The 23092-nt window shown below is 35.6% G+C and overlaps 1 protein-coding gene across 1 annotated transcript; it reads right to left on the minus strand.

Annotated features, from left to right (window-relative positions):
• Positions 1-974: 974 nt before the first annotated feature.
• On the minus strand, positions 975-23090 carry LOC132113607 (rho guanine nucleotide exchange factor 6-like). Its single transcript, XM_059521458.1, has 22 exons — positions 22886-23090; positions 21273-21356; positions 18919-19003; positions 15924-16045; positions 14687-14891; positions 14524-14594; positions 14333-14427; positions 14128-14223; positions 13215-13337; positions 9839-9977; positions 9692-9751; positions 8360-8506; positions 7859-7945; positions 7671-7752; positions 7232-7347; positions 6943-7122; positions 6494-6514; positions 4424-4517; positions 4154-4240; positions 3935-4034; positions 3633-3687; positions 975-3539 (listed from the first exon to the last, which is right to left on the minus strand). Exons 1-22 carry the CDS (start codon positions 23048-23050, stop codon positions 3417-3419), a joined length of 2337 nt encoding a protein of 778 aa, XP_059377441.1. The 5' UTR covers positions 23051-23090; the 3' UTR covers positions 975-3416.
• Between the last annotated feature and the right edge of the window lie 2 nt (positions 23091-23092).

The raw sequence follows: 23092 nt of genomic DNA on the forward strand, positions 1-23092 counted from the left end.
TCTACTAAGTGCATAAAAATATAAATGTAATTACAAATAGAACCTGAAAAGAATTTGGTGGTGTTTGTATGAAATTATTTATTATTTCCTGTAGTTTTCCTGTTTATGGTCTGCTCTTCTTTTATTATGTCTTCTACTATTGACATAATAAAATTATATTTATTTAACATAACCCTGACAGTTATAATTGACGGTTGATTCTTGTTTAAAGTTCTTTTAAAGAACAGTACAACAACTTCAACTGTTCTTTATACCCATCTATAAATCGCCTTTATATATACACACACACACACACACACTCATTCATACAAATATATATAAACACACCAATATAAGTATATTATAAATATACATTATGTGGGTTATATATTAACATATATAATTAACTTTGAATAAGAGAGCCAAAAATTTTTTATTTCCCCGCTATTACACTATTCCCCTAGACATTCATATATATTTAATGTTATTACCAATGTTTCTAATTGGTCATGAGTGGTGTAAGTGTTTCTAATATAGTAGATTGTGGTTGTGAGAAGCTCTATTCTTAAAGTTTGGAAACTACGGTGTAGGAAGAGATCGAAGAGAAAGACGCATAAGCCTACCGATTCAGTTTTTAACTTCAATTTTCAAAACACGACCCTGAACTGACTACTGTTGTGCCAATTTCACAGCATTCCATCCTCCTCCATGGAAACAGTGAGTTTTAGGTGACAAACGCATGCTCGTTTGAGCCACGCGGATGCCTCTGCTCACAGGAAGTTTTCAACCTACTACACTCACTCTAGCCTGTACTACATTCACATGTGCGTATATATATATATATATATATATATATATATATATATATATATATATATATATATATATATATAAACACCAGATCAAAAATACTTCACAGGTACTTCCTTCGGATTTCACAAGGTGGAATTTCCTTGTATGTGTATTTATGATTAAAATAAAATCAAACGTATAACTTATTAACATGATGTTATTTTATTAAAACAATTCCTTATTGAAATGAGGACAAAATAAAAACATAAGCACTAGTGGAAAAAACAACAATAAAATTATATATATAGCTTTTATATTGCATAGGTCAGCTTCGCAAAAAATAAAACATATCTTTTGTTCTGCAGACATGGGCACTTTTAAGAGGAAACTAATGTGGACATTCTTCAACCCTTATGATCACCTGAAAGTGCGATTCATTTTTATGATGAATGCTATTCATTAGGAGAAAAAAAAGTGAATTTCCTTTCAGTGAGATCAGTAGCCATCTTTAACAAACAACATGTTTCCACATGGTACTATACATACTTGCATAACCTACTGATCAAATCAGTCTCTCTTTCAAATAACACATAAACAGACCATCAGAAATATCACATTTACCAATGCAGAGGCTCAAATTTTAGACCGATGTTTTAAAATTTCAAGACAACAACAACAATAGAATCAGGGTTAAGACTTTGAAATAATATTTAAGGCTATGTGTAACACAATGGCATGCAAGGTTAATTACACGCACACAAACAAGAAACAGATTTTCACATAGTACCACAGTCAGTGACAGCGTTATATTTGTACCTCAGAGCACATCTTATTGCCTAATCGGAAGAATATATTATACAGTATACTCCTTCCAAGAGAAAAACTGGCTCTTGCATAGTAACAACAAACCAGTTCCATATTGCATTGTATTGCCACAGCAATGCTCCGGAGGTGTCTGCTGGTGAGATAAAAAAAAAAAATGCATGCATTTCTTCACTGCTTAAGATAGAGATCACATTTCTGATCCACAGCGAATGAAAACATTAGTCACGGTTATGATCGGTAACGATTAGTTAAGAAAGAAAGGTTAAGCGCTGCAGACACAGTGTAATTGTGTAACTGTCTGTGTAATGACTTTTTCATTTGATTTAACTTGCAACAGTTAAAATGTCAAGTGTTCAAGAAGAAAATATGTATCACGCAGAGTACAAATGAGTAAGAAAAAGCACCTCCAGTGCAACAGACTTTAGTCAGGTATATGAAAACTAGGCTGTGAGGGATAGATGTACAGTCTTTCCCATGGTATCCGCTGTATTAAGGACCTAGGTCATAATTTCACAACATTCAAACTACTGTAAGCTGAACAATCGGTATGTTGTTAAGCCACTGTACAATCCACTGAATGTGCTATACTTCTATCCCTCAAAACCTCAATTTCATTCCTGTCAAAAATGACGTTTGGTGCAACCCTATGCTCTATTGCTGATGGGGAGCAGTTTGCTGGAAAGAATTGTATTGTATACTGTATGCTTCTACAAACACTTGGTTTACGAGTCCTAAAAGTGCTCCTAGTACCAAAACCACAAACATACTGGATTTTTGTGAAATAGTCATATGAAATAGTTTCAAACCTCTGAAAAAGAAGGATCACATTTCCTAATGGAGTTTTGTCATCATGAAAAAAAGTTTAAATGGTTCCTTTTGCCATAACATCTATGATATATACATATTTATACTGTATATATGATATACATACATTATATGATGTATCGTATTATAAACTCGACTATTTCTGACATCTATATCCCTGATAGCTTTAAACTAGTGATGATTATCAGAAGCATGATTATGTAACATAACGGCTGTTTTAGAAATACCGTGTACCCATGGAGATGAAACTCAAACTAAAAAGAAAAAGCATGGCAATCAGGTGCAAACTACAAATCTCAATCTTGTTCATTTGTGACCTAAAAGGTACCTTGAGCAACCGTTTTCACATTTTAAAACAGAAAAAGGACTGAAAAGAACAATACTTGTGGATACGGTGGAGTCCTGCAATGTTCAGCCACAAATATCTTCTCTTACGCCATTAACAGAATACTTTTTTTACTTGTGCAATAGTGGCTTGAGTTGGAATGCTGTTTGTGGGGCTGAATGTCATTGAATTTATTTTGTCCATGACCAGTAACTGTCATAAAGTGAGGCAGATATTTGTTCAGTTCGAAAAACAAGAGATTCCATCATCTTTTCTGTGATGCTTCTTCTTGGAGCGCTTGAGTGAACCAGACGAAAAATGGACAGGTTTTATGCAAATCACAAAATACTTAAGAAGCAGTTCACTTGGTCTTCCAGAACAGTTCCTGTTTTGTTCTCAGAATGTCACACCACAGGAGCGTGAAGCAGACCGCACGGGGATATTCTTCAGCATGGCGAGAAAAACACAGTCACTAATCAGAGTTGATATTCTCATTGCATCTTGTCCAAAAAAAAAAAAAAACATTTGATGAGAAATGGCTGAAAATTCCCAGCATGGTGACTTTCCAAAAACAACGTTCAGTATGTAATGTGATGGAAAAACACATAAAAAACACATTTGTGAGGACACACAGACACAGAAACACATACATGCAGCTGGCGAGTGTTCTTTAGTGACCTCCATCATCCCAGGAACAGTCATTCTTCTGCTTGGCCAACTTTCTGACTATACGCTCTAACTCCTTACGGGACTTCTGTTCCTCTTCCAGACACTGCTTCATCCATTTATTCTCCTGCATTCACAAACACACGCCATCAGTAGATTACGCCATAATGCCTGTTAAGAGTTCAGGCCAACAAAAGGTTGCAATAATGCAGAATCTCACCTTTTTTAATTCATGGACTTCATCTTTTAGAGCGTAAACGGCATCAACAAGACTTCTGCAAGACAATAAAACAAAAATATTCTTTAAAATATTCAACTCTTCTGTGAGGCAAGACTGAAAAATCTAGGGTTAAAAGTTAAAAAGGAAGCACTATTTCTTGGTCACTAATAAAAAAAGAAAAGAAAGAAATGTATATAATTCTGGATGATTTCTAGGCCACTAATCCAAAAAAAAAAAACATTTTCTTAAACGGACTGAATGCTAATCATCAAGTAATTCTGATTTCGGATAACAGAACATACTTTTCCTCAATGATCGTCTGGCCATTGCTCTTGACCTCCTCAACAATAATCTTCTCTTCTTCTGGAAGCAGGACCTGGGGGATGCACTCCTTACGAACAGCTGTGTAAACAAATCAAATCTTTTCATTAAATCACACCATTAAACTATATTAACAATACTTTTCTGCTATTAAAATAGCAGTAGCTTAGTTATACAGTACATATGACACAAAGGTCTACCTGTGGTGGATTGGTGGAGACTGGCTCCAGTGCAGTAGGCCTCAATCACTTTGAGTATCTGGGCATCCTCCTCTAGCGCCGCTGTGCCTGTACGTCACGAACCATCAGTTTAATATTTCTATTTGTTTGTGCATACTAAAACACAAGTTGCCAAAGCTGCGTGCATGTTTGTTTGAAAACCCCAGCAATTCTTCCACCACAGGGATTATTTGTGCAAGATCTTAGCTCTGGGAATAAAATGAATTTTATTTATCATTTTTATATACCTACTTTTTCTAAGCAGGGCATCATCATCTGATGCTTTTCTCTCCGTTTTTCTCTTTGGAAGGAACTTGGGTCTGGTTCTGGGGCTTTTACTAGTGTCCTGAGGAAACAGTCTGGTGTTAATGGAGTAACAGCATCTACTGAGCTCTGAATAGAAGCACAAAAACGCAGCTTGCGGGCCTTAATTTGCACTCAAATCCTGTCAAAACTGTGAATGAAGTGCTTGGTCTCTCGAATAATTCTCCAGGTATGTTAATAGTCTCGAAAATGACGTGAAAAACTAGCGGAAAGACCTGGCTTATGAGAAGTCCTCATAAACTTGCCATTATGCTTTGAGGTAGTTGTTGCTCAGAATACTGGGACATAAAACAGAATAACGCAGCATGATTGGAAAGTAATATTCCTTCTTATGGTGACGAAAGCAGTGCCCTTATACCTCACTCTGACTAAAATCATTATGAGTCATTTTGCCATTTCTATGAACAGATACATGGCACATAATGGCTCTAAATTTAGCCTTCTAGTAGACAACATAAATGTATTTCACAGGTCCACTGCCCAAGTATAAGATTATTTTCTGAATTCTGCAAATATAAGATGTGATATCTGGATCTTAAGATGTGGCATCGGCTGTGAGAACGTGTTTTTTTTTGGAAGCAATAAAATGTATGTTTTTTTTTTATTGACATGGTCAAACAAATTGATGTTTTTTAACACTTCAGTAACCAATGCAATAGCTAACGTATGCCTTAATCCCTTCGGAATTGTATATATATATATTTTTTTTTTATATATTTTATCATTGGAACACTGCCGAGGGTTATTAGACTAATCGCCGAATATATACTGTATAGAATAATTGCTGTTATGTTTTTCCTATATGAACAATGCTCTAATGCTCTTGATATCTTCCATTGATTTATATTTAATAACAAATATAGTTAGAAACTTAAATGGGAAATATCTTCCCCATAATATAGTTTATACAAGTGCCACATTCTTATATGTTCAGAGGTGTTTTCTGCGATACATTTTCACATTACGGTAAAAAAATAAATGTAGTACATTGTCATTATTGGAGAGATGGCTACATTTATCATTTTCTAAAATAGACTCTTAGTAGCTTTTATTGATGTGAATTTAACACATGAATTTAATAGTTATTAAAAATCCCTGTCTTGTACGTACAATATATAATAATGACCTCTTTCTACCATCAGTGCAACTGAAGAATCAAGCACCACCAAAGGAAGGCAGGTTTTTGCAAGTCTGCTATACTTGTCAAGAGCAAAGCAGCATGAAATGAGTAAAGAGCCAGAAGAACTACTTTTGCATTCTGAAATCATTGGACAAAGTGTAGGAATCAATGGCATGGAAGCAAAAGGAGGAACTGCCAAAGATGTATATATCCAGAGAATGTTTACTCATACCAATAATTACTGGAATGTAAATAAAACAAGCAATATATTGACTTCTAAAGCCAATTTTGCCTATTCAGTGCTTTGTGTACCGCAATGATGTAATATCTTTGGGGCATTTCTCAACAAATATTTATAGAAGTGGTTTGTTTTATTAACTACTCACATTTCATGCAATTAATTTCCTTTGATTGATAACATTTCTATATTCTGTATGCATGTAAACTTGTTTTGTTGTTTGAATAAGTATCATCTTTTAAGTGTCACATTCACAGCAGTTTTTTTTATGCAGGAAAAGGGTTGGTTGGGTTTGTGGCTATATTTATTAAAGACAATGAGCTTTGAATGTTGAGAAGCAGGATATGATTCAGTACACATGGTTCACAGCCTGCATACATTTTGCTGATGTATCTGAACCCCCTAATAAATAAATACATCACAGCAAAAATCAAAAATGACAAATAAATGCATTTTTTGCAGAGATCATTGCAGAGGGAGAAGATACAACTGCAAACAAAACCAGAAATGGGCGGCTCTCCACAGAATTAAAGAGAAAAGACAGATAAGCAAGGATCCAGCGTGAAACACCGGTGCTAGCTGAGCACACAGACACACACACACACACACACATAATACACAGACTCACGTCTACTCTTACCTTCAGGATATAAGACATCCTCTAAAGAAGCAGAAAATGGAGAGAGAATGAAGATGTGTATGATGGAAAAGATCAGTGAGAGGTGAACATTAATTGTTGCAGAAAAACTGAAGATTTCACATGCATTTCATGAGTCCGAGAGCACCACTAACACCCTTGGCACAGTCTTGCAGAGATGCTGTGCACGTTAATAAAATGTTCGATTAGGCTTTGGGTAGTGTTAGCTAATCTGTAGCTCAAAGACCACTAAACATTCCACTTAAATCTGAGATAACATCAACACCGCCCCTGCAATGTGGTAAAGACAATGGCTGGTGGCTGCTGGATGAAAACTGACAGACTGAGTGGCTCAGTGTGCACTGGTTTCCTGTTAGGACCACCAAGAACACACAGAGGTACATTACGCTTCCCATTCGAGATCTCTTATGACTGTTTTCCAGAAAGCTTACCTCTTTATAACCGAGGGCAGCAGATGGCTTAAGGGGAGGCGCAGGTCTCAGACAGCTTAAGGACCATGGCTTGGTGATCTTGAGGGGTTCGAGGGGTCCTCGGTTAGCCACAGCAGTACCGAAACTGTGCAAGTGGTGGGACGACGTGCTAGTCATGGTTGTAGGTTTACCATCAACACTCTGCTCATGGCAAAACACATAAGAAAATAACGATTCACCTCTAGACGTTCTGTGAAAAACTGAGAAAGGGGTGAGGGGCAAAAAAAGGCACTGGGTTAAAGGTTGTTACCTTTATTATTGTTCCGACTGGACTCCCTTCCTTGGTGTAAGCATGAAGATGTTCTAACCACTCCAGCTGCTCCTGTGCACTACTGCAGAACACTGTGGTGCGATCTATCGTCCCCCCTAAAAAAAGGAAGATATAACAACAAGACGACTGCAACTGTTCAACAACTGTTCCAGCATGTGCTTCCTAAAATGACAAGAGTTTGGTTTGGAAGTCATGACTCATTCAATAGCTTGGTGCAACCCGCAAAATACACAGTTTGTGGTCAATAAATATTTTAAGAAGGTTCTTTTTATGCTCACCAAGGCTGCATTTATTGGATAAAAATACAGTACAAAAGCATAATAAAAGGTCAAGATACTAGCAGCTTAAAAAAATTATTAATGACAATCGAGTGCACATTGTTCTGTGACCTCTCAAAAAAACATGGACTGAAACAAACCTGTGAACTCGAAAGCATAATGGCCTGTCTCTGCATCCTCTGGCAGTTTGGTTACAGTGGTTCCAGTCAATGGGAGACGTCCCTATGAGAGGACAGTGTGACAAATAACAGCATTGAAGGGTTTCATGAATAACACATGCTCACTGTCATGTACCTAGATGAACATAAGAACAGAAAAATGAACTTACTTGGTAAATAAAACCACTCATTCTTGGGCTGGCGGACAGCATGACTACCACATTGGGAAACAGCATGAAGTACCGCTCTTCCTTTTCCTAGAAAAAAAGAGCACATATGCCCATTATATTAAATTCAATACTTCTGCAAAAATGATATCAATTACCACTACATAAAACAATTAAGATGCATGTGTATGGCATTACAGCACGGCCTCACAAACACAAACACCAAATGTCTTTACTAACACATGGTTTTGGGTTGATTCTGATTCTGACATTGATTACTCATGATCAACAAACATCATACCTTATTTCTAGCAAACCAACATAAATTTCAGCCAAGCAAAAGAAAGAGAGAGAACACTTTGAACACAAATCACTCTGAATTAAATTAGTAATAAATTACTTCAATCGACGCTCTATTTTTCCTTCAGCTAACCAACCCCCTTCTGATGTAATTATTCTGATGGTTCCATTACCTAGATCATCAGATGTCACCCTCCTCCTCACCTCATTTAAACTGCTCTGGATGTGGACCTGTGACGTGTAGACCACCTGACCCAGTGACTTCATGCTGTCGCCCTCCCAGCCCCGCACTGGCTCCGACAAGATCTGTAACTCCAAGTTCTTTCTTTTACGCAAATCTTGACACTGAGTCTGTAATACACAAACAAATCAATTCAATGAAACAAGAATTAGATACATTTTGTGTGTTAATACCCATGTCATTGTAAGTCAGGGCAAAGACAAACCTATGACACATAAAGACTTGAAACAATATAGTATTTAAGTATTAAGACTGATTCATACCAATTCTAAAAGAGGTTACAAGCTAAATGTTACTAAAGTATAAAATATTTACTAAATGTTCTTAACTATTAGAAAAATATCCGATTTTTAATTGTTTGACATTCAGAATATATACACATTCAATTTTCAAAAGTATGGGGTTTGTATGATTTTTTGTTTTATGTTCTATAATGTAATGTTATATTATGTTGTATAATAATATGTTATAAAATGTCATCCCTGTGATTTTTCAGCATCATTACTCCAGTCGTCAGAGTCACATGACCTTTTAGAAAATAGGCAGATTTGTTGCTAAAGAAACAATAGTGCTGATCATTTTTAAGGAAACCCTAATAGAATGCCAAATATGAATGCTGAAATATGAATATTCAAAAACTGAACATGTTTTCAAACACACTGTGAAACGTCTCTTCTCCATGCTGTATTTCCAGGCATTGCATTCATGTTCCTGATGGATGCTTACTTAAAGCGATTTACAATAAAGTGTGCAAATTATCTCATCGGCAAATAGCAGCGTAAGGTAACTTAAAAAAAAAAAAAAAAAACATAGGTAAAGGGGGAAGACCAAGTCTACATGACACCTCCACTACTGAGATCTAAACTACGAAGATGGGACTCTCCCTTACCTGTCAGAAAAATAAAAAAGAACAAACGAAACCGTTCCACAGAACACAATGAGTAAAGAAATCACCTACTACTATAATTTTCTTTGAAGAAACATTTAACCTGAGATGGCATTGTACATGGAATGACTCATCTTTCCTCAGCCTTTTTATATTATAGAGACACTGTTGCAAAACCTTAACCTTTACATTTCATGTAACAGCAAAATCTCCTCCAACCTGTAAAGTGCGGTTTCAGAGATGAGGGTAAAAGGGAATTGGAGAGAAAAGACTCAAAATGTTTTGCCCCATGACAGGAAACCGCTCACATTGGTCAAGTCAAAGTCAAAATGATCATTGGATTTTAAAAGAAAGATTTAGTTGTCAGACTATGACAGACAGACAAATATGACAGATAACGGAGACATACCACAAGATTTTTAAAAGCCACTGTTGCTTTGAGAATGTCACTGTAATCTGGATGCGCCTCCTACAAGAAAAAAAGAAAGAATCTGTAAATATAATATTTTCATGAATAGACTCACAGGCATTCATGGGCTTAGCAGCTTATGGTTACCTCCACATGTCGCTCAAGCTCCTGCAGGAGGGTGGGGTACTTATCGAGCCTCATGAAGGGTCTGCTCAGGCTGGTGGTGAGGGTCAGGATACCAGGAGCACTGGCTCCATGACTCTCCATGAACTTGTCCAGCTCCTCACTGTTCAGAAAGTATCATGCAAAGTATTTTTAATTTGATTCATTTGGCTTTTCTAATTCATTCTGATCAGCAATGTTCGAAAACAGTCTCTTCAATTTAACATTTCTTTTATTTAATACATTTAAGAATTGTTTAGAATGTATCAAACCTTTTTGCACATAAATATATAAATCTGAATATACACAAACACCAGCATTTAAAAGTGTGGGGTCAAGATTATTATTATTTTTTTTTTGAAGAAATACTTTTATTCAGCAAAGGATGAATGAAATTGATCAAAAGCGACCGTAAAGACATTTATTGTTTTATATAAAGATTTCTATTTGAATGCTGTTCTTTTCAACTTTCTATTCATCAAATAATCCGGAACAAAAAAAAAATCATCACTGTTTCCACAACTCTATTTAGCCTTTTCAACACTGGTAATAAAAGGAAATATTTATTGTGCAGCAAATCAGAATATTAGAATGATATCTGAAGGATCATGTGACACTGAAGACTGGAGGAATTATGCTGAAAATACAGCTTTGCATCACAGGAATAAATTACATTCCAAAATATACTACAATAGAAAACAGTTATTTTAAACTGCAATAATATTTCACATTATGAATGTTCTGTATTTTTGATCAAATAAATGGAGCCTTCGTGAGCATAAAAGGCTGTTCAAACTTTCAAAATTTAAAAACACTTTAAAATACATGTCTTTGCATAATCTTAAATAATAATAACAATAATAAAAACTCTGAGGCAATCATGTCAACAATGCTTTCTCATATAACCATAACAATAGCAAGTGTTTTACGGAAGGAGACAGAATAGGTGTGAAGAGAACACTAGATGCTGAATTATAATAAACTAAAGTTAGACTAAAGATAAATCTTCTGAACACATGCCTTGAATACACAAGATCAAACAACGGAATAATGCTGCAACATTTCTGAGTGGTATGCAAGTGAGCAAACACAATCAAAAGTGTGTATTCTGCCTCCATCAGCATAACCACAGCTATAGATATCCTGTTGGGTTAGTGCTGTTTCCTGTATGTATGAGGCATGCCTTTTACTCTCTCCTTCTGTCGTGGAGCATTCTTAGGTGGAAAGAGAAAACTAACAGAAACCCTGTTGTAGTTCATCATACAGGAAGTGAAAATGTGGCTCAGACATTTCTGAATGCCTGTGAAGTTTACTAGTACAAACCAAAGAAAAGAAAAGAAAAAAAAAACTTAAAATGGAAATAGGGCAGCAGTGTTATATGTAAAGGTAAAAGGGAGATTTGCTTGTTTAGTCTCTCAGACAGACACAAGAGAATGAAAGATTGGTAGTGACACCTGGTGGTTTATATTTAAAAAATGCAAAGAAAGAAATCTGTCTCACTAGTGTCAAACAAACAGAGAAAGATTTTGTAAGCTTTAGTATTTGTAACCTTTGGGAAGTCAATTTACTTGTATGATATTCAATTGGAATATATTTACAAATTAACTAGAACTGAATAGAAGCAAAATATTGCGGCATTTTCCCCATATCAATCTTTTTTTGTCCAGAAACTACTCTTTTGCACTTTCACAAATGATGTCCTCTTTTGACCAGTGCGGAGATGTGCTCAGAATCCATTGAAGTATCACTGTTATCTGCAGCTCTTAGTACCACAATTTAGACTTTACACTAATTCTTTACATCTTGTGACATGCTTATTGTCTAAATTCTCTTTCAAGAATTTAAAGGTTAACTACTTTACCCGGTAATAGGGCTTGGTGGTATAACGCTATATATTTTTACCGCAAAATAAAGCGTCTATCGTTAGAGATTTTGTTAATTGTATATTAAATGCAAATATGTCTGCGTAACACAGTACTGCTTAAACGCTATACATCTTTTGAGTGATAAGGAAACATGCATGAATGAGAAAATAAAGAGTGGGACACACTTGGTAGAGTTATTAATTGCAGTAAGCAGTGGAAAAGAACTCAATGTGATGCTTGTCTGATTGACACACAGCCGATGAAAACACATCTCTTTTGTGTTTTATTGTGCTTGAATGGTTAAATACGCACACAATAACATCAAAATGCCCGTCATCTGGAGTATTCAAGAAAACACAGTCGGTTAAATGTTAAATAAATGTAAAACAGTTGGGTGAAAACCAGATGAGCTTCAGTATATTGGATCCGTGCAGTCAGTCTTAAAGGGACAGCAGCCTTATTTACCTGCTGCTATTTGTCATTATTAATGTTAGTCATGTTTGATTGATAGAGTGAAGACTATGCAGTGTTTTATTTATACACTTTATTCAATATCTATAATATTTCTTAAATAATTTTTTTTGTTATTTGTTAAATAAACCTAGCCTAGCATAGCTGAATAAATGAAAAGTTTATTTTATATTTATTTGTTGCTTGTGTTTCTTTTTCTTAATTTTAATAACAAATATTAAAATAAAGAAGGTACACATCATTATCGTGAAATAAAACTTCTCATATGCTAAAATAAGATTTTGGTGATATATCCCACCCCTACCCTTTAATATTCAAAATGACTGTGATATTATGGTAACGCTTTACAACAAGATTCTGTTAGTTAACATTAGATAATTACTGTACATTAGTTGACAAACTAACATTAAAAACTACTTTAAAGCATTTATTAAACTTAATTATCGTTAATTTCAAAATTTACTAATACATAATTCAAATCAAATGCTATAGCTGATTATTTAAGTGACCTAAGCTAACATGAACTAACAATGAACAGTTGTATTTTTATTAACTAACGTTAACATGGAAAAATAAATACTCTAACAATTGTATTGTTCATTGATATTTAATGTTAATGAATTAACTAATGTTAATTAATGGAACCTTCTTGTAAATTGTTACAAATATTAATTTTAATAGTTGATCAACGCACATACCTTTACATAAAGCACATAAAATATGGTAAACAGAAGCTCGACAGTACTTGCTTCAAACACGTTTGCGCTTCCGTTTACCATATTTTATGTGCTCAATTTGATCGATGTTTATATGTAAATTATATGCAGTCTTCATAAGACTTGAATTAAATTGCTCAATTAATTTGGATCACTTTTACAGGGTATTTTTGTTCTCTTTGACGTTTTTGTGGAATGAACTTTCGGTGGAGGGTTTCATGAAAAATATCTTAATTTGTGTTTTCGAAGATTGACCAAGGACTATTGGGTTCGGAACAACATGTCGATAGTAATTTTGTGAATAGTGACCTGTGATCAGTCAGCACACAGACTGCAGAAGGATGGCTGGAGCAGTAGGACAAGTACAGCGTTCTGATCTGACACATCAGGTTCAGATAACAGGCACCAATCCGCTGCAGGACCTCTGGCATCCTGCAAGGCAAAAATACACAGATCAGCCCTCATACATTATCTGACTGTTAATACATTTTATTTGATGTCAAATAAGCAGCATGTAACAGTGGTATGCTATTCAATTAAAGAAAGTGTATTAAATTACAATTACTTATGAATGGGGTTACATCTGAATATTTTCACACACGCACAGATTTAATAGATTTTTACCCTTGCACTGATACCAATCATTCAGGAGTTTTGGACATGAAATACGACATATGCTTACTCATTTTATTTCCTATATGGGTTTATGCATATGCTTTATTTTTTTAAGATGAACTGTTTTTTCAAGGCATTGTTAGATGCCAGTGTTTCCTGTCATAGCTAAGCAAATCTTTGATTTCAAAACTAGTATTATAGCTATTAAACTATTTATTGTTATGATTTTAAATCTGTATTTAACCTCAGAATGATCTCAAAGTAAAATGAGTCTGACAGTAATCAGTGTTGAGTACTACTGTACGGTTAACCCTGCCTGGTTTAAATGTTTGGAAATAAAAACAGTTATCAAAAAGTAATCAGTTTCATTAATAAAGTAACTGAAATAGTAAAATGTAATCTGTAACCTATTCAATTTCCAAAGTAACCTTCCCAATCCCAACACTGCGAATAACCTAGGTTTTGAAATTGTGTAGCGTAAATCTGGACATGTTACAAATAAAGCCACCACCAGATGGCACTGTAATATCCAAGGTGTGACTTCCATATTAAAAATAGAATCAAGCAATCATTTGAGTATATAAAGACACTGAAATACAACTCTTACTTGGAGCACTCCTCTAAGGCAAGACACAGTCCCTGTTGGAACGAGAGGATGTCCTCTAAATTCCCATTCAGACTGGAGCAGTCCGCACTAGACAGCCTGCAGAGAGAGCGGGTTTTCACTGACCGACCCAGTTCTCCAAAATGTCAATGGGCTTTGATATCAAAGGCTCCCTGATGCCATGGCAACATCAGAGCTCTCCTCTTACTTGTCGCTGGTCTGTAGAGGGCGCAGGTAGCAGCCCAGGACCGTCTGCAGTTCCTTAACAAATTCTCTCTCATGCTCCAAGATGTCTTGCACCACCTGAGGAAAAAACCCCAAAGCAAATGAGAAGTTAAATATAAGAAAAATAAGTTTCGATGTCCTTTTTGGAATTTGTTCACATGTTTAAGAACCTACCACATTGTAATAATTTTTAGTCAGCTGAGGAACGTCAAGTCCTTTTATTGCTTTCAGAGAAATTGGCTTCTCTGGAGAAAAACAAAAACAAAGGGAGACCTTTTTGTTTGATTATCCTCACTTTGGCAAACGTGTAAGAGAATATCTTGGACTGAACACTCACCACATGGCTTGACCTCTCGGACGTAATTGCTAGGGAACCAGCCGGTTTTGCCGTTAAGGGTTCCCTCCCACCATCCACCGTCCTCCTGGCGTGTGACCTGGATCAGCTCACCCTTGCTGAAAGACAGCTCGTCCTCATTGTTCTGCTTGAAATTAAATCGTGCCTTGACAACCAGATGCCCGCCCCCTCCATTCTCCGACATATCCTGGACACAACAGCAAAAGGTGAAGAACTTCAGCATGAAGTATTCTGTGTTACTTTGATGATTTTAATGGCGATCACAACAATACTCTTATTTCTGCATGCCAAAAATGGTCATCTATTCACATCTAGAAGTAAATAATGAATGCCTTGAGAAAATTATTAAGATCCTAGATAATGATGATTAGCAGTCTATGGAAAGCAAGCTGTAACATTAAATTATTAGGGCTGGTAAACTGTTAATTTTTGAGATTAACGTTTGCTGCTTATTGTGTTAAACATCATCTGCTGTTTTTATTATTTATCGTAAAAAATAATTTGCAAGATTAACTTGTCTCTCAGCTCTCATTCAAACTGAGTATTGATAGGGACAGAAATCTTAATATAGCCAGCTAAATGTCACATTTATTATAATTGGTTTACGCAAATATTGTTTTACATTCACTCAAAATCTGTTATAATATTTTTTATGTAGTGTAATTGTTAATAAATTATAAATAAACAGGCTTTCAATTATAATGTTGAATGGGTATAATACCATTAAACAGTTATTTAAAATAATGTCTTTATATTTACACAATAATTTGGAGATTCAATGTGAAAATGTGTATTATAACATCTATTTAAGTACCATGTGGCTTAATTGTTATTTTTCACATAATTCATTCATTATTACACATTATGAGGTTAGAACAATTATGTTCTAAATATAATAGAGCAGTGAATTTGAACATTTAATTCAAATGACTTGCAGAATGCATTGTAATTGTGAATCTTATTAGGGTAATTTGCATATTCAAGTTCCTTAATAGTCTGAAGTGTTTCTTTACAATATAGCAAAAGTGACCTCATTATTTCAAATCTTCCGAATTTTCTAAAAAGCCTTCCAATAAACTTTTTTGCTATGTTTAGGCATTAACTGAAAACGTTTAATTGATTGAATTCTTCCAATTTTGAATTCTTTGAACTGAACTCTTTTGTTGACATAAAAGACCCAATGGTTACCAGCATTTATGGCAGTTTTCAGATTTCTTACCAAAGCTTTTGACTGCCTCCGTAAAGACCTGCTGGACTTTAATGTGGGAGCAGCTTGTGAAGGGGCTGACAGGCTAGATGCAGAGCCACTGGACTGAGGACATGATCTATTAGGGGTACGATCTGGATACAATGAGAAAATGAAGGAGAAGTTTTAAAAATACAGACAATGAAGTTTGAACTGACAGCATTTCTCACTTGCTAAAAGCAGTAGATTTATGGGCGGTCACTGGATTATAGGTTTTATTTATTATGGATATACAGAAAGCCCTGTACAAGGTTACTGAGGACTGGGTCTACAATTCAGTGATTCTATACTAGTGTACTCTTCATTTCAGTACAGCATGACCTCTTAAACTTGAGAAATAGATAAATGACATACATAAAAATCTAAAGTAGCAGTAGCAAATGTTGTTATCTCTGAGTTTTCAGACAGTGTGACATTCAAATGACTTCATGCCATATGATTTAAAGTCAGACCATATTATGCTGTATGATTTATTGTCACAACACATCATGAGGTGATCAAATCTGTTTAACAACATCTAACATTAGGGCATAAGAATTCATACTACTATTAATAAGCAAGATAATACTGTTCTTTTGGAATCTCTATTAATCAAAAAATAACCTTTTCCACAAAAATATTAAAAAGAACAACTGTTTGATTAAACAAATTCTAATAATAATAATGTTTCTTGAGCAGCAAATCAGCATATTAGAATGATTTCTGAAGGATCATGTGATGCTGAAGATTGTAGTAATGATGCTGAAAGTTCTGCTTCGCCATCATTAAAAATGTAACACTGTAATACCATTTCACAATATTCCTTCCTGTACTTTATTCTTGAACATGATAGTCATTCCAAACTCTATTAGCAAAAACTTTGCAAAATTCAGTGCAACTGACAGAAACGTTAGCACTTTTCCAGTTTGAATCATTCAACAAAAATATAAAATGTTTAATAAAACTGTTTTAAAGTCTTGTTTATGATGTAATATAGAGTCAAACCAGGTCACTCTGTGAACAATTAGAGCACTCGCTCATAATTCATAATTTTGTTGTGTGTGTAAAGTTAAACCGCCAATAGTCCACAGCTCAATGCACATGCATGGGGTCACAACAAACAACTGCTGAACACTTACTCTCTAATCTATGACAAGTACCAAAAAATCACAGCCTGTAGACATAATGTGTGCTCCAGGCTAACCAAAGCAAGCCCTGAAACCCTGAAACATGCCATTTAGTCACAAAACTGTACAAAAACCATACTGTACACTCACATTAAATCTTAGCAGACCATTATTAGCTCATATTAATTTGCTATGAGCAATCTGTCTTTCATTAATAGAGGGAGATAAGGAATGAGGAGAAGAAAACAGTCAGGTGTCCCGTTTGCTGCACACTGGGTCCTGACCGATCTCCAGCACTGCAGGGGCCTCTGGGGCTCTTCACCGACTCACACTTCGCTCCATCTACACAATAAATGCTCAGCATGATTTCACGGCAGGCTCTTTCCCGTACACCCACAGCGTACAAAAAGTGTTGTGTTCCTCAGCCAACAGAACAGAGAACCCAGATAAGGCCCGGCCAGGGAATGTCTTCTCTATGACTTAAGCACACTTAAGAGTGAAACCCTCAGAGTGACTGATGTGTGTAAAACGGTTGTGAAAAAGTCCTATGGGATTCAGGAAGACTTGTGCAATAACAAGGACACACTCTCCTCTAAAGGCAACAGCCGCAGGGAAACACGACAAGGAAGCAAAACCTGAGAATAACTACATGCCTCATGGATTCCACATGCTTATGCAGATGCAGTCAGCCGCCCGGACAGGCCAAACAAAAAGAAAACGGTCTGTTGTCTCCAGTAGCTGAGAGCAGCTGCAGCTGAAAGACACAGATGTGGGTGCGATCCCAGACAAATCATCTCTTGACGTTCGCAGAGCAAATACAAGAGGTCAGTCATCCTCATCCTGAGAAAAGTGCGATCTGTATTGCATGTTTACTGCACTCTTCGACTGAATTAAAAGGCCTACTGTGCATTTCACTCAGATAAACTTGCATGGGCATGTGACATCTATCCCAACCATATCCACATGCTTCTAAAAATGAACTAATAATGGAATTAAAATAGGTTTACTGAATCACTTTAGAATCAAATCATTATGCCTACTTAGAAAAACAAAACTTGTTGATGCTAGCGGGATGAAGGAGCACAGCTGTAGCAACAGGTCCTAAGAGAACATGCAACAGGAAAGAACTGGCTCATTTCCACCAGAACCATAACACTGAGTGATTATTGCGTGCTTATGATCCTACTTGTAAACAGAGACATTCTTTGTAGTGTTTAAGTGACCATCAGGGCCTAATTTTCTAAAAATGTCTTGAACACACGCTGTTGTGTGCAAGCCTTGTGTTAGACTGTCTGCTCTGCCTAGCAAAACCCTCATAAGTGTTCACACGACTGTAACTTGGTGTTAACAAATACAGACTATTTAGGCCAGAGGAGAACTAGTCCCCTGACTAAGCTTGGTTTCTTCTAATGATTTGTCTTCTGCTTAATAGCTAAATCACATTTTTTAATAACTGATGAATTTTACAACATTGAGACTTGTTATTGAACTGAACTGAATCAACATTACACTGACTCAAGCACAAAAACAACACTGTTTAATGGTGAATGAACTTTACACAGTTATTGAATTGAACTGAACCAACACAACTGTCTGGAGTTGAAGAATCATCCCATTGACCGGATTCTTTGTAGCTGAATTTAGGTTTGCCTTGCATCATTGATTCTGTTACTTTCCTGTTTAATATTGTGAAGCTGCTTTGAAACTCTCTCTATTGTATGAAGCGCGATAAAAATTTTATATTTGACTTGACTTCAGAAGAAACTCACCAACGAAAAGACCAAGCTGATGCCTAGATTACTCAAGCGGAGAAAATGCATGAATATCAGTGAAGAATACATGTCCATAACATCATGAATTACCTTGAGTGGCGATGTTTATTGCTGAGAGTGTTGACAGAACCTTGTTGAAGTTCTCCCCAGTATATAAGCTTTCTGCATCAAAGCCCTAAGAGAAAAACAGAAGTCAAACATAAGAAAAACTGCCCAGACAGTGCCAGAAGCAGAAGCAGCTGGGGAAAAAAAAATCACAGAGGAGTCAGGTTAACTCTGCATAAAAAAATAGGGGTATAAATAATTTTATCATGATATGATCGGACACAGATTCTCTTAGCCAGCAATATGACATTTGCAATATGATATCTGCGGTACAGTTTGATTAGATTCAGAGGCCGCTGCCTATGATCAATATATTGATATCATGATATTATGTGCATACTTTACACAACCGGCTACATTTTTCTTAAAAATGCAACCAAAATATGGATTGATATTGATATTTAATTGAACTTTCTGAAAATCCTGTATCCCAATTGGGTCATCCACAACAAAAACACACTTTAGTTTTTTTTAAACAATATATAAAATGAATCATAAAAGATTTATAGATTTTTTTACATGCTACATCGATATCCCACATCTCGTTTAATCAGTGCATTGATCTATATCGATTTATGGTGACATCCCTATAAAGAGCCCTGTTAAAAAAAATCAATGGTGAGGAAAAACAACTTCAGTGTGACCCACATTTTGAGATGCTGTTTTGGCGTTTGGTCTACAGGCCCTGTCAGACACTGGGTACAGACAGCGATCCCCTTTCTTGCTAAGGTTACGGTTTCATGTTTTAAATGAAACATAATACCGTTTACACAGCAATGCAAGAAGCATCCTTTCTAGTATTTGTTGAGCACTGTTTCGCTATGGAGGCTGCAACAAGATGAACAGTCAGAGCAGTTTTAAAATTGGATTTAGCATTTGCTATTTGAATTTCTCTCTCATCAGTAATTTAACAAGGCTCATGTCAAGCTTTAGCTTGTGTTACAATACTTCTCATTTTCAGCTAATTTAAAAGGAGAAGTGAAAGTTATGCGACTGGGCTTATCTGTCTAGTCACATGACTTGCATCAACCATATGCCCTTTGGGTCTTTCAAAGAGCTTTTTAAAAAATAGATAAGCAAACATTTATACGAGTACATTCTTAAAATTTTGGCTAATAGTGAATATATATATATATATATATATATATATATATATATATACATATATATATATATATATAAAATTATTATTATATTTATATGGAATATTTTTACTTTTAATAACTTCCAAAGTTATGGTAGACCTAATAAAATCTGACTTCAATTCAATTTAACAGTTAGGTTAGTGAGTCCGATGCTGATTCAGTAACTGCTGTGAAGAATACAGCAGACAAGAAACGCAGAATAAAATGCAATAAAATTAAAATAAAACCCACTTAAGTAAAAATGAATCATTAAAAGTTGTTTGAATGAGTCATCCATGCACATGGAGTTTATTTTTATGTGCAGTACTCGAAGACAGGACAACTCAATGAAAACATGTGCATTCTTTCGATCTTATCAAGTTCAGACTCCAAAATTACGTTTACAAATCAGGTAAACATGAATTTATGCCATAGCATAAATTCATAGCATATCTGTATAGACTATTAATAAACCCTATTTCAGTCTACCACTAGTCTTCTGAACAGTTCTCAGTATACTCTTATAAATGGGTTTCAACCATAAAACGTGAAACTATTTTAATAAAGGTCAAACAAAAACCACAACTCTATTAACAAGCTCAGTATCTCAAACATTACATATGACCAAGTTACACGGCGCTATGAACATGTTCATTATATATGCAGTCTATCACTCCATAACCAGATTTTGATCATAGTTTTAGTCCAAGAACACTGTCACTGAAGAGTGTGTGGCATCATAGTTTGTCTACGTGTCTGTGTCAGGAACTGACCTTGCAGACTGACAGTATTTTCTGTGATAGTTATAATACCTGATCATCATCTTGAGAGATCTGTAATGCTGCTGCAGGTCAAGACCATAATAACCATAATAAATGAAATGCATATGCGTAAGAGCTAGTATTATGCGCTGTCTTGTTTACTGGCATATTTTAATATCACATGTGCAAAACCAAAACTAAACCCTGCTATTTAGTTTCTTGCCCTCGGGGAGAGCTACACTAAAATAGATGGGCTGAAGAAAGAAGTACACTGCATAAATACTTAATATAAATTAGTAAATATATTATCTGATATAAATTCTTAAGACTATGTTAAGTAAATGATTCCTGCATAAAATCAATGCTTATAAATACCCTTTATAAGCAAAAACGTTGCATTTGTGTGATCCCAACCCACTCATGCAAAGAAATGTTAAGGAAAAATTGGTCTTACCTCAACCTTTAGAGACTGGCATCCTTTTAGAAACTCTCGAATGTTTGCGAGGCAGTCCGCTTCGCATCTAGGTTCAGTTGAGTACTGAAAACCAATGAAAGAATGCTATGTAAATAATCTCAACTTTGCTTCGAGCACACTGCAACGCACAGATCAACAAGATCTCATTTTCTGAAGTGTGTGTCACTGTCACCCTAGCCTATGTGCCACATTGTACCCTGCCACTGCTGTCCAGTATCGCATGCTAAATGTCTTTGGCGTCCAGTTTACTAATAAACGGTTTCTTTGTGTCAGCTTCGTCCTGTAACACAGACACACAGCCTGTGTCTATGCTAGATCACATCAGGCCCTGTAACACCAGGAATATATATTTTGGAGGAAGTGACGACGTTTGCTCAGCAAGATTCTACTTGTACCGCTTATTAGTGTGGTGGCAAGTCCGACTCATTTACGCGAATCGGTTCTTTCGAACAATTCCTGTCAAAGAGCCGGTTCAAAATTAAATTCGCTGGCGCATTGATGTCCATGAAACCCAGGAGTGGTATATTATATGGTATAAATACAACATTCAAATAAAGCCATAGACGCGTTTGTTACATTTCCCCCCCAAAACGGTAATTCAATATGTTTGGTTGCTGTAATAATATAGCTTTTTTTTAAAGTCATAAAAATATAATTGCATTACAATTAAACAACACGGAAAAATAAATGTACACCCTATTGATTAAAAAGTTATTTTTTTTTACAAATCGTTTAGTCCCGTTTCGTGAACCGACTAATCCAATTCAATAAAAAGATCCGACACAAAAGAATGATTCTTTCACTAATATTATGTAAATACATTCAACAGATAAAATCCGTTTGAAAGCGTCGTGCGTTAAAGTCAGTCAAGTGGTATGAAATAGAAATATGCTCAAAAGAAATGAAGGGAAGAAGACAAGAAACAAACCAGCTCTTTATAAAACGGAGAAACTTTTACAAGTGGTTGTGCTGACCAGCACATTCGTCATACATTTCTACATGAAAATCATAATTAAAGCATTTACAGTAAAACATTTTCAACAGAATTTTATTTAGCAGAAAATCTAAATGAATACTCTAGGTTATATTTTTAATAACGACCTTATGTGCCATGAGTAAAGGGGGAGCTAGATTTTGGTAGTTAGCAGCATGCAGACAGACAATCATCTTGAGATCTGACTGACATAGACGGCTTTTACAAACGAGAGAAGAAAATTGCTTTACAAATGATCTTGGTGTTTTATACTAAAGTGGAGATCGACAAGTTCTTCGTTTTTTTGAAAACGTGAGAATGCGGAACAATTTCTCATGTAACAGGAAGTCAGATTCTTCATCTCGATTAAATATTGTGCCCAGAATAAGCGCAGTTAAATACACAGTAATCGCTGAAAATGGTTTTAAAACGTGTTGCAGCTTTACAAAAAACAGCGCATTGCAAAGTGTTACTTGTAACAGCGAGTAATCCGGCATTAGGCTAAGCACCGTCAATTCCGCATGGCTGTCTCTGATATACATGCATCTATGAAAATATTTAATTCACTAGACTGCATCTATATAATCAAAGAAACATGCATGTGCATAGTATCGATTACCTTTACGATGGCTCCAGGATGCACTCGTTCCATAAGCTTACACAGGACGACCCCATCTTTGAGAGAGGTTTTCAGAAATTCCTCCGGGTCAGCGATATTCTTTTTGGGTGAATTAAGCACGCCTAATGTTATTAGCCACGTAACAGTCTGCTCTTCAGGGTTCATAGTTTTAGGCTCAATGGGCCTGTGAGTGCGCCAACTCACACT

Source organism: Carassius carassius, chromosome 33 (assembly GCF_963082965.1).
Source record: "Carassius carassius chromosome 33, fCarCar2.1, whole genome shotgun sequence".
In the NCBI taxonomy this organism is placed as follows: domain Eukaryota; kingdom Metazoa; phylum Chordata; class Actinopteri; order Cypriniformes; family Cyprinidae; genus Carassius; species Carassius carassius.

Bases quoted from the DNA above. Each gene is read 5' to 3' on its own strand.
- LOC132113607 (XM_059521458.1), bottom strand. From the start codon at position 23,050: ATGAACCCTGAAGAGCAGACTGTTACGTGGCTAATAACATTAGGCGTG. The intron at 14,892-15,923 runs GTAAGAAATCTG...TGTTGTGTCCAG, and splicing joins GGAGGCAGTCAAAAGCTTTG to GATATGTCGGAGAATGGAGG. The intron at 7,123-7,231 runs GTAACAACCTTT...TGCCATGAGCAG, and splicing joins CAGTCGGAACAATAATAAAG to AGTGTTGATGGTAAACCTAC.